This window comes from Scylla paramamosain, chromosome 31, assembly GCF_035594125.1.
Source record: "Scylla paramamosain isolate STU-SP2022 chromosome 31, ASM3559412v1, whole genome shotgun sequence".
Lineage (NCBI taxonomy): Eukaryota > Metazoa > Arthropoda > Malacostraca > Decapoda > Portunidae > Scylla > Scylla paramamosain.
Window position 1 is genome coordinate 19,151,500 of NC_087181.1, and position 12,327 is coordinate 19,163,826.

The 12,327-nt window shown below is 39.8% G+C and overlaps 1 protein-coding gene across 3 annotated transcripts in view; it reads right to left on the reverse strand.

Annotated features, from left to right (window-relative positions):
* Window positions 1-1,543: 1,543 nt before the first annotated feature.
* LOC135088808 (uncharacterized) overlaps window positions 1,544-12,327 on the reverse strand; it is a 37,216-nt gene continuing 26,432 nt past the window's right edge. Inside the window, exons 1-8 of one of the 3 annotated variants that reach the window (XM_063983863.1) lie at window positions 11,978-12,072; window positions 9,896-9,964; window positions 7,330-7,454; window positions 6,533-6,648; window positions 5,752-5,924; window positions 5,016-5,209; window positions 3,703-3,813; window positions 1,544-3,317 (exon numbers count right to left, since the gene is read on the reverse strand). In XM_063983863.1, the coding sequence (XP_063839933.1) occupies window positions 3,129-3,317; window positions 3,703-3,813; window positions 5,016-5,209; window positions 5,752-5,924; window positions 6,533-6,648; window positions 7,330-7,454; window positions 9,896-9,964; window positions 11,978-12,044 (1,044 nt within the window). In that variant the 5' untranslated portion in view covers window positions 12,045-12,072 and the 3' untranslated portion in view covers window positions 1,544-3,128. Of the gene's footprint in view, window positions 3,318-3,702; window positions 3,814-5,015; window positions 5,210-5,751; window positions 5,925-6,532; window positions 6,649-7,329; window positions 7,455-9,895; window positions 9,965-11,972; window positions 12,073-12,327 lie in introns of those variants that run through there. The other 2 variants (XM_063983864.1, XM_063983862.1) reach the window with 2 other exon arrangements.

Sequence of the window (12,327 nt, forward strand, 5' to 3'; positions counted from 1 at the left end):
ATGATAGATAAAAGACAAGACGTGACCACTGAGAAGAAGATGCGTTGAGTCATCACAGAGCCGGGGGATAGCAGCAAATTAATTGAAGAGATACCCAGGTGGCTATCACTAAATTAGTACGCAAGAGAAGCACAGGTCACCGGCGACAAATGACGTGGACGGACACCCGGAACACCGTAGGAAACTCAACCTTCTTGTTCTTAATTAGATGGAGGTGCGATTTACAGAAGTTACTCGAGAATGAACCTTATTGAAAGTTAAGGGAAAATAAACTGTATGATCGAAATATGGGAAGATGATCATAGTTACTTGATAATTAACTTATTAAAAGTAGAGGAAAATTAACAGTGTGATCGAAGTATGAAAAATTAATATAGTTATATGCATACTGCTTGGAATGAACCTTATTGAAAGTTATGGGAAAATAAACCGTATGATCGAAGTACTCGTCTTGGAAAATAAATCTTATAGAAACGGAAGCCTTGTTGGGGCAAAAAGTCGCTTTATCATCAAGTGTGTATTATGAAGTGTAGGAAACGGGGACAGGAGACAGAGAGACAAGCTAGACAGAGCTGTCATACTAGAGAGGGTCAAGATGGGCAAACCTTCTGCCACAGAACCATTAAGTAGAACATGACAGTTGTAATGCAGTCCAGAGTAAAATGTTGGTGTTATATATTGACAGAAGGGGATTGGGTATGTGTAGCATGTGCTCCCTTATTGAATATTAGTTGGTGGGTCTGTGTAGGATGTGTTTTATCATTGAGTATTAATTGCGTGAAACGGTCTGAATCGGAAGTATAATGTGAAGCTTGGTGACATAGCAATGTGTGTGTAGCGCAGGTGGAGGGCAGTGAACTACATGGCTGACAGTACGTTGTTTGTTGCTTGTCTGACTGGAAGCTACCTCTGTCCGTCGAAGTGCGTCATGTAGATATAGTTAGGAAGTCCGTTTATTAACAACAGGAAACGTGGCACAGGAAACGTGGCGCGGAACGTATTCTGAAGCGCTTCCTGGGCAGTACTTCCACTAGTTGAAGCTACACGGATTTTCAAGGGTGTTTTTTTTTTTTTTTTTTTTCTTTATTATTTTAGTGACAGATTTACAAGATTTCCTCGTTATTAACAGGAGAAACACTAGAGAACCCGGCTAATCATCTCTGTGGCCTTTAAAAATAGTCGTGGTGAAGTAGCAAAGCTTTAAAGAATACAGGCCTGGGAGTGGTAAGCGTGGCACTCCCGGATGTCTTGTCCCTCCCTCAGAAGCGATGCAGGTTCGCCAAATACATAATTTTGCTTTCTGAAGTGACGCACAGTTTATTAATACTTCAAGATATGTCAAAGTGAAGGAAGGAAAGAAAAATATGATTGTCAGTAGATAATTTGTAGTTCTTTAAACTTTCGTTCCTAGGTGAAGATAAGTTCGTTTTGTTTGTCGTTATCGAGGTAACTCAGTGTGTGTGTGTGTGTGTGTGTGTGTGTGTGTGTGTGTGTGTGTGTGTGTGTGTGTCAAAGGAAGGAAAGAAAAAAATAAACAAGAATAGGCACTCGATAGTTTACTTCAGCGTCAGAAAAAGAAGAAAAAAGTATCGAAGAGGTGGAAATAAAATACGTATTAGTTTAAGATGTACATTGCCATAGACTAGAAAAAAAAACTTTCTATTATTATTATTATTAGTAGTAGTAGTAGTAGTAGTAGTAGTAGTAGTAGTAGTAGTAGTAGTAGTAGTAGTAGTAGTAGTAGTAGCAGCATCAGTAGCAGTATCATATAATAACGTTCCACATACTAACTATTGCTTTATTATAAGCAAAGCGAAGTTTACCATGGAGGTTGTTGTTTCATTATGAGCGGCCCGGAACGACCGTAACGCTGTTCAAACAGTAATATCTCCGGAACTGCGCGGCCGATCGTAACGAAGTTAGCATCGTATGGATAGCACAACATCAATTTCATATGAAATAGCTTTCATCTTTTCTATAAGATGAAGTCAATGGATAACTTGCAAAAAGTAGAAGGGTGTCGAAAATGGGATTTCTCGAAAACTACTCAACCAGTTTTAATGAAACTTATGGAAATTTCCACTAGTATCATGCATCATAGCAAAACATTATTGGTTTATGGTATGATTTGTATATAAATTGTAAAGTTATATTAAAGGGTAATGGATTAAATTAAAAATAGCACAAACTAAGTATTAGTTACTATTATAAACTAGGAAATAACTGTGAGCAGAAAGCGAAATGCTTTTCTTTCTACGTGGCGGATGGAGAGCTGAGTTCTCTGCTTGACCCCTGCTGTCAGTAGCAGTCGCCAGTCATCAGCCTTTCCGTTCACTTCTCCACCACTTTACGGCTTGCACTTTTTTAATTCACTAAGTTAATAAGAACTTAGAAGCACGGAATCCTGGACAACAGCAAAGAGGTTGTCTTTGCTATGTAACACGACCAGCCGGTGGCCAGGAACCCAGCGACTTGGAATCAACACCCCAGCCGTCACCGCTCCTAGCTAGCCACGTTTACCAAAGCTAAGTTATCAGTTACTTAGAATTATATCTAGCGATGCTTTCTGTGCTTGTGTGTTAGCTAGGAGACCGCTTTCAAGAAGCGTTGCGCATGCGCAGTCAAAATTACAACTTTTAACTAATTAATTGATCAAGCTCAAATGTTGTTGTTGATAAGAGTAATACAAGCTATAACGAAAAAGCATGTTAAATTTGCAACACTACCACGCATGCGCAAAATACAGTATAAAACTTTTGTAAGGTGATCCTCAGTTTTCTGCAATTTTCACCAACTTCCTTTTGTGTCAACGAGAGCGGATACATTCCACTGAACACAAAATTTTATTTCTTATCCAACGGTATATAGCACAACGATTAGGCTCTAGCAAAGTTGTTGTTGTTGTTGTTGTTGTTGTTGTTGTTGTTGTTGATATTATGATTTATCTATTTATTCATTAATTCATCCATTACTACCATTTTTCTATTAACGTGTGAAGAAGGCTGACGAAGAGCAAAAAATAAAAAAAAATAAATAAATAGATTAATAAATAAAAAAAAGTAAACGGAAGGAAAAAAGAGGATAAGAGCATGAGCTAATACAAACAGTCTCTAATTATGCACGGATCTTCAATACGCGTAGGTCTTGGAGTACATGTTGAGGAGGTGCTGGTGTGCCGTGATGGGTGGGGTGGCGGAGGACGGGGAGGCGTCGAGGGGCTGCAGTAACACGTCGTTGTCAGGGTTGACGAAGAAAGCGATGGAGTAACGGGACACCCTCCGACGCATCTCCTCCTTTGGGATAACCACGCGGTGCTCCTGTGCAAGGGGTGATGTTAGTGGACACACACACACACACACACACACACACTACTTATTTTGATTTATTGTTCATATATCTGCTTATGATGTGGCGACCTATTGAACAAGAGTGTGTGTGTGTGTGTGTGTGTGTGTGTGTGTGTAATCAAACAATACATAACAATCTACCAAAGAAAAATATGATTATTTGGCATTAAAACCTGATAAATACGAAATTAAAATAAACGATATAGCGAGGACAGACAAATGGAGTGAAAAAAAAAGTGAGAAGATGAAAGTACAAAAAAATATAGAGAAAGAATGAAGTAGAGAAGCAAGGAAGGCGCACACACACACACACACACACACACACACACACACACACACACCAGTCTTCTCTCACCGTAGCCACAAGTTTGCTGGACGTCCACATCTGCAGCGCGTCCCCCACGTTAATCAGGATGGTACCAGGTATGGGATGCGCGTCCACCCACTTCCCGTCCACGCTGCGCACCTGTTCAGTGAATCAGTCTCTTGTATGCAAGACGTAAACTGGTTAAAGCTGGTTAATGGCTACAAAAACTTACAAAAGCTTTATTAATTCTTCCCTCATAAAAATAAATAAATAAATACGTAACATAAATAAATAAATAAGTAGACGAAAATAATAACAATAAAACTAACAATAATAATAATAATAATAATAATAATAATAATAATAATAATAATAATAATAGTAGTAGTAGTAGCAATATATAAATAGATGAATGAATAAATAAAAGGTCCTAATTACAAATGCAGTTGCTGGCATTTAATATTCCTCAATTTTCGTGCATTTACTTTGAGCATCAGCATCAGCCTCATGAACGGAGTGACTGCCCCTTTGCCACGCTCTCTGATGATCCCAGCTGGCGCAATAAGACCTTGCGGCGCCTTTACTTAAATTAGCTCGAGAAAAGAGCATGTCCTTCTGACACCTTATATTAATCTGAAAGTTGCAGAGACAGTAACAGGCTCTTCATGTTTATTCTGCGTCACATTTTGTGATATCCAAGAATAGCATGTTCAGGCACTATAAAGCAAGTGGTAACAGTTTTGTTTTACGTGTTTTTAATGTCTGAATATTTCATTACAGAAGTTATTGCCGTAAACAGAAGTTATTGGCGTCAACAGAAGTTATTAGCGACAACAGAAGTTCTTGTTGACGACATGTAAGAGCGGCTGACCCCACCAGATCTCAGTAAGGTGAAGAAGAATGTGAAGATGGAATTCCTGTATATCCCGAACGTAACGAACAAAGAACCACAAGAAGATCCTGCTTCTGTGTCTCTACAACTTACTTAAGTTATTTTTTACGCTTTACCTCAATCTTAAGTTCTCTGACCTGCTAAGTCTCCTTACAAACCTGACAATTGATAGTCTTGGCACATTAGATGATTTACCAATGAGGGAAACATTTAACACAATGGAGAATAGTGTCGTATGTTACTCAACGGATGTTATGGAAGTAACCTTACCTTACTAATTTCCAGACACTGACTTCATTTCAGAGCAAAGTGTGGTACCTTTTCAAATAGTGATCTGTACAATGAAGAGATCAACGGTGATATTAATGAACTGAATGAATCTGAACTTAATCTAACCTAGCCCTCAGATGAAGACGCTACTGCTACGTCAACATTATCCCACTCGACTTCATTTCGAGCCTACACCCACCTGGAGGCCGCCCATGGAGTCCTGGAAGAGCAACGTGATGGAGCCGTAGTCAGTGTGCGCCCCGCAGCGAATAACATTCTCCGGCAGGTTGGCGGGCAGCTGAGGGTAGTGGTTAACGCGAAGCACCGTGGCGTTGGGTGGGGAGCCTGTACACATCCCACGGTGAGTCGCCACGAAGATATCCTTGTCCAGACCTTGGCGGATGAGGGGTGGCAGAGGGAACACACAAGATAAGCGATGCCATGAAAAATTGGTGAGGTTTATGCGGTTTTTCGCTTGCAAAACAGATGAAGCCAAAATGACAAAGTGAACTCTTGAATTCATCATTGCGACGAGGAATTTATGGTGTTAATGTGACGATTTTTTTTTTTTTTTTTTTTTTTCGTTTCCAAAACTTAGTAACACCAAGAGACGAGTGAAAGGAAAAGTTTCAGGGTACTCAATCTTAATTTTGAGGAATCTGTAAGAACACAATGTTATTATTTTTCATTTATCAAATTAATCAAATTAAACAACGAATGGAAAAAAGAAAAGTTGGTTTGAGAAGAAAACGTTTCGTTACAAATATTTTCTTTACCTTCCACAAACGAATTAAAAATATTCGTTTAAGAAATCGCACACCTGAGTAAAACAAATAAATAACCAGTTTTCTTGCAATATAAATTTTATGCATTTAACTATTCAGTGTGTGTGTGTGTGTGTGTGTGTGTGTGTGTGTGTGTGTGTTGAGGCTCACCAAGGCCAAAGGCGAGGGCAGTAAGGACGCGGTAGGTAAGGGTCCCACAGGAGGCCACCAAGGCAGCGGCGGTGGGCCTGAGCTGAGGCACCTCGCTGTCTGGGAAGGTGCCTTCCATGTTTTTCATGTAGAAGGACTCGCGAAGCTCATTGAACTTGCCTGTTGGGTCCAGCCTGCAGGCGTGGCGGGGAAGGCTTTAGTATTCTCACCATCAATTAAAATAAAATACGAACAAAGAAGTGACAACGATAATAAGATAACAGTAACTCATAAACAAATCACAGAAAACAACTTTTTTACGTATTCTTGATTTAATGACTTTGATGAGCTTCTTAACCGAAATTTCTATCAAACAAACTTAAATTAAAAAAAAAAAAAACGTACTTCAGTAAACTCACTTGAAACTTGAATAAACACATTTCACTGAATTCCTTCTTTTTTTACTGTTGTCAACTTTGAAGAACTTTTCAACTGAACTTTCTTCAAACTAACTTGAAAACTATACTTTGATTAACTTTTCCTAAATTTGAATTTGAAACACATAACCCATTTTATACCTTTGAAAAGAAAAAGTCAACCTACAAGTCTCTCTCTCTCTCTCTCTCTCTCTCTCTCTCTCTCTCTCTCTCTCTCTCTCTCTCTCTCTCTCTCTCTCAATTTTTCGTGTCTGTGTGTTCATGTTTTTCTTCTTTTCTTTTCTTTTACAATGCTGTGTGTCAGTTAACGCAAGAAGACCAAACAACCACAGCAGCGCATCAACAGTTAACAAGACAACACTCACTTCTCGCGGTCCACCTCGATGTAGCCGTGCGCAGTGCTCAGATCGGAGACGTACTTCACCTTTGTCTCCCTGTCCAGCTTGAAGAACTCGGCTGAGGCACTCATGAAGTTGCTGATCTGAGAGAGAGAGAGAGAGAGAGAAAGGGGGGGGAAGTTATAATAATCAGCGTTTGTTTTATCATACTCTTATTTTTGTATCTATTCTTCTATGATAGTTAAAGGTTTCATTGCTACGTAGACTAGTTTCTCTCTCTCTCTCTCTCTCTCTCTCTCTCTCTCTCTCTCTCTCTCTCTCTCTCTCTCTCTCTCTCTCTCTCTCTCTGAATCACTTACAGTATTTTAAACACTTGTATTCGCTCTACGTTCAATTGAATACTTTTGTATTCAGGAAATGACAAAAGTGATCTCCATTTCTCTTTTTTTTTCTTTTTATGTCCATGCAAACACCTTTTTTTTTTCTCTCTCTCTAATTCATTCATTTCACTTTTAGCAATTAAAGCGTTGAAGAAAACATGATAGCAAAATAAGAATACTACATAAAACAGCTTACAATATGGATGAGAAGGAGAAAAATATGAAAGAAGGAACAAACACGGCCAGCTAAACAAAGAGAGAGAGAACATAAACAAAGATAAAACGGGAAATATTAGGTACTGCAATCTCTTGTTTTGTTTATATTTTGCTCTGTCGATAAGTCAAAGTTTTTATGTATTTCTTATATATATTTTTTTTACATTGTTTGACTGTCTATCCCTATTCCTGTGTCTGCCTGTCTGTCTATTCCTCTTCTTGTCTCACCTGTGCGTCAGGAATGCCGTGGTTGGACAGGTACACAAAGCCAACATCGGACAGAGCCTCGCATAACTCATGAGACACCCGTTGCCACTCTTTGGGGTCTGCACGCTTCTCATCCTTCCCGACTCCTGCCCGCCGCGACACAACAATGTATGAGAAGAAGTACTGGTTCGCAGATGCTTAGCTATACACCGAGAACACCGAAGTGAATGTGTTAATATATGAGTGTGTGAATGAACTAATAGAAAGATGGATGGATAGATAGATAGATAGATAGGTAGATAGATAGATAGATAGATAGATAGATAGATAGATAGATAGACAGACAGACAAACAGATAAACATAAATAGATAGATAAATAGACACATATATACATACATACATACATACATACATACATACGTACATACATAAGAACATAAGAACATAAGAAATAAGGGAAGCTGCAAGAAGCGAGCAGGCTTACACGTGGCAGTCCCTGTATGAAATATACCTACCCATTTTCATCTGTTATCCCCATCCATAAACTTGTTTAATCTTCTCTTAAAGCTCTCTAGTGTCTTAGCACTAACAACATGATTACTGAGTCCGTTCCACTCATCTACCACTCTATTTGAGAACCAGTTTTTTCCTATCTCCTTCCTAAACCTAAATTTTTCAAGCTTGTACCCGTTATTTCTTGTTCTAACCCTGGTTGCTGATCCTAAGAATTTTGCCTACATCCCCCTTGTTATAACCCTTATACCACTTAATGACTTCTATCAGGTCCCCTCTTAACCTACGTCTCTCTAAAGAATGTAAATTTAACAGCTTCAACCTCGCCTCGTAAGGAATACTCCTCATCCCCTGTATCCTTTTAGTCATTCTCCTCTGTACTGATTCTAATAGACCTATATCTTTCCTGTAATGTGGGGACCAGAACTGCACAGCGTAGTCTAGATGAGGTCTGACCAGCGCCAAGTATAACTTTAATACTACTTCCGGCCTTCTACTTTTAACACTCCTAAAAATTAATCCTAGTACCCTATTTGCCCTGTTTCTGGCTTCTATGCAGTTTCCCTAGACGGACATACATACATAAATACATAGAGAGAGAGAGAGAGAGAGAGAGAGAGAGAGAGAGAGAGAGAGAGAGAGAGAGAGAGAGAGACTGGTTGATAGAACACTTCTGTAAACTAATCATGATGAAAATGAAAATTGAAAAGTCTAAGTACACCAAACGTACAATTTTATTATTATTTTTTTTTTTTTTACATACCGACGCCGTGTTATCTTTCAAAAGTAACCAACTAATTAAATAACGAATTAACAAACAAAGAAATCAAGAGACAGTTTTTTTTTTTTTTCAATTCAACTAACACATACATACATACATACATACACTTTTAAACATGCATCTTACGTCTATTACTTATCTTTGAAGTCTTTTTTTCTTTTTTTTTTCTTTTTTTCGGTTGGTGTTTCATTATCTGTTTGTGCTTATTCAGAAATAATTATCAGTTTACTGTATTATGTAACCTCGTTTTTTTTTTTCTTTCTTTTCTTTTTTTTTTTTTTTTTTTGCTGTCGTCCACTTCTCTTGCGTCCTCTCATATGTGACCGCTTACAGGCGATACACTTGCGCTATCACGTACTCGCTCTATTGTCTTATGTCTCGTTTTATATCTGCTGACAACTCATGAGGGCGCATTTAACGTTTATTTCCTGGCAGGCGGGACTACCTCTCTCCCCCCTTCTCATGTGTGCTGTCACATAATGAATTTGCCTCTTCCTCCTAGTCTTAAAAACGCGCACTTCTCTTCCCCTCTCCGTTCCTCCTTCCGTCTCCACATCTCACCCTCCTCTTTCTTCCTCTAATCCCTTCCCCTGAACTTGTACCTTTCACTAACTTGCTACCCATGTTTGTGTATGTGTGTTTGTCCTTATGTCATATCATAGTACATATAAGCTTATTTGGCACACGCACACACACACACACACACACACACACACACACACACACACACACACACACACACACACACACGAAAAGCTTGAAAAATTCAGTAACTCTACACGTGACAATCCCTATTCTTTCTGAACTGAAGCCTCCTACAGTAATGCACCAGATAAGTGAGTGTTGTATAGCTCTCCTAAGGTTACTCTAGAAAGCAACATTTGTCGTCACCTAAGAACAAAGGATGGCCGTAATACGCGGAAAGGAAATCTGAAACCCGCTCTAAAACTTTCACTAAAGAGATTGTTGAAAAGTAGTCGAGATAAGACACCGAAAGATTTGAAAGTCCAGTCCTAAAACGTATTGTCTACAGATGAACGGTGACAAGCGTGGAAGGAAGACAAGCCTGGCCTCTTATTCTTAACATCGATTTTCAAAGGCTGCAAAGATGATAGGTTGCGTTTCCATGTGTGTGTTTCCCAATCGACAATGTAGAATCCTTGTTAATCCCTAGAATTATGAAAGCACCCTCGAAAACCCTTACAACTTCCACTATAGTCTGTTCAAAGTAGTAGAGGTAAGACGCTAAAGAGTTTCAGAATCCAGTCCCTGATTCCCACACACAGTCATACCTATTGCTCCCATGTCCACTACTGGAATCTTGTGGTGTGTGGAACGCGGCGATTCCATCCTTCTTATTCCTGAAATAAATGAGAATTCAAGGCATCAGTAACTATTTAGTTAGATATTCAGTTGACTTGCCTTATATTATACAGCAAGTGTTTAGAATCCCGTTGCAGATGTGCCTTACTGGGAATAAAATGCAAGTCTGTGTGTGTGTGTGTGTGTGTGTGTGTGTGTGTGTGTGTGTGTGTGTGTGTGTGTGTGTGTGTGTGTGTGTGTGTGTGTGTGTGTGTGTGTGTGTGTGTGTGTGCGCGCGCTCTGCTAGGGATTCTTTAATCACATTTTTTTTTTATTAACTACTTTGTCGAAATAAAATGTTAGTCTTACCGGCTTATCAGACTCAAGAGTTTCAATTTATTTGACGACGTTAAGAGAAAATATGTTTTACAATCAAGTCTTTTATCTTTTAAATGCTTAGTAGTCAGTAGATGCTCCCTGCTACGGAACAAAGCCGCAGTAATGACACTGCACCGGGAATGGAGTGAGAGATGCTGCACACCTGCTGATCCTCCCCGTGTGTTTTGTGTATCCCTTCGTGCATCAGTGATAAAGAAAGGTGAAGTCAGCCGCAGCCTGCATCCACGAGGCATATTCTTCCACCATTCACACTACACACCATTATAAAGGCCTACACAACATCACCACCAGATGATTCTGAAAATGGTTAAAACACGCAAAACCTCTCAATCCCCGGCTGGAGAAGGGACCGCAAGTGTTCCAAGGCAGGGCTGCCCAGTTGGGTGGTGGAGGAGGTAGAGAGAGGAACAGGCCACCTAAACTTATGTAGTATGTTATGTAAATATAGAGGGTAATGCTATCAGTCCCCTGCCAAGTCACTACTATAAGATTATCATATTTGACGGATCAGAACCAGAACAGGGAGAGGTACGGAGTGCTTCTGATAAATTAAAGTCTCTTGAAAATTGACCCACCATTATTACTATAAGGAATTAGTATAATCAGCACATCTTACAAATTCCAACGTATAGATATGTAAGAATACAGAATGTTACGCGGAATCGCCCGAAAGCCCTAACGAAAACAATAAACTGGCCAAAGATGAATGGGAAGAATAATGCTTGACCTGATCCAGAAACTTACGGGAGGTTAAATTAGGTAGCCCCTCAGAGTGATCAGTACAGGGTGACCCACATGACTGATTAACCCATGGACTGCCAAGAACAACGACCTGATGCTGGTAAATCTAGAGGATCATATACAGCAAAAATAAGACAAGAATCACTAAAAGATTTGAACGCCTCGATTACTCCTTTTGATATCGCCAAGTACTTTCGATATAATTGTCAAAGTTTCCACAAGGTAATTCTGTTCAGCTGATAAGAAGCCACTGCAGACAGAACTGAAGTGTGCCTGTAACCCTAACACCATATCTGACTCTTTCTACAATACGTTTCTCAACTTCTCTCTTTGTCTTATCTCTCGATCCCTGTCTCATCACTCTCCTCTGCCAACTTCCATCTCTTCTTTCCCCCCTCTACTTTGCTTACCCGTCTTTGCTTCCACTTCCTACACGCACCGTTTCACTTCCCCTTTACCTGGTTTTCTCACTGGTGGAGCCACACTGCTAAATCATTACGCTAATCTGAATTTGTATCTTCAAACACTTTATTCTCTCATCAGGACAGAGATGGTTACTCGTGTTTTTCACTTGACGTTTTATTCTATTGATGATGCAGAATCCTTGAACTATCACTAGAACCAGGGGAAGTGCTTGAAAACGCCAATAACTTTCAGGCTGGGGTAAGAGATGAAACGTTTCTGTATTTTGTGGTCAGTATTCTGAAACGTTTCTGCGCTGCTTCCCGACTACTTTAAAAAGGTTCTAGTTGAAGTTGTACTGTTTTTTTAATAACGTTTCTACCCCTCAAGTGACAGATTAACAAGGTTTCTGCATTATTAACAGGTTAAACATTCTTGAGAACTCGGCTAATCATTTGTGTGACCATTGAAAAGAGTCGTGATGAGAGACTAAACTGTTCCAAAACACTGGAACAGTACGTGTACCTCACCGCGAGATGGGAGTGTTGTGTGACGGAAGGTGCGTCGAGGACTGACCGAGAATACCTTCGCCTTCATATCTCTCTCTCTCTCTCTCTCTCTCTCTCTCTCTCTCTCTCTCTCTCTCTCGCTATGTATACGTGTAAGAGAGAGAGAGAGAGAGAGAGAGAGAGAGAGAGAGAGAGAGAGAGAGAGAGAGAGAGAGAGAGAGAGAGAGAGAGAGAGATTAAACTAGTTTACTCAAATATGTACTGTCATGATGCCTCATAGGCTTGTGTCAGCTCTTCTCCCACTAGCTCTGTAGATACCTGCGCCAGCCTCTGAACAACGAGTCACACAACGCCGCTGGCTGTCACCCACA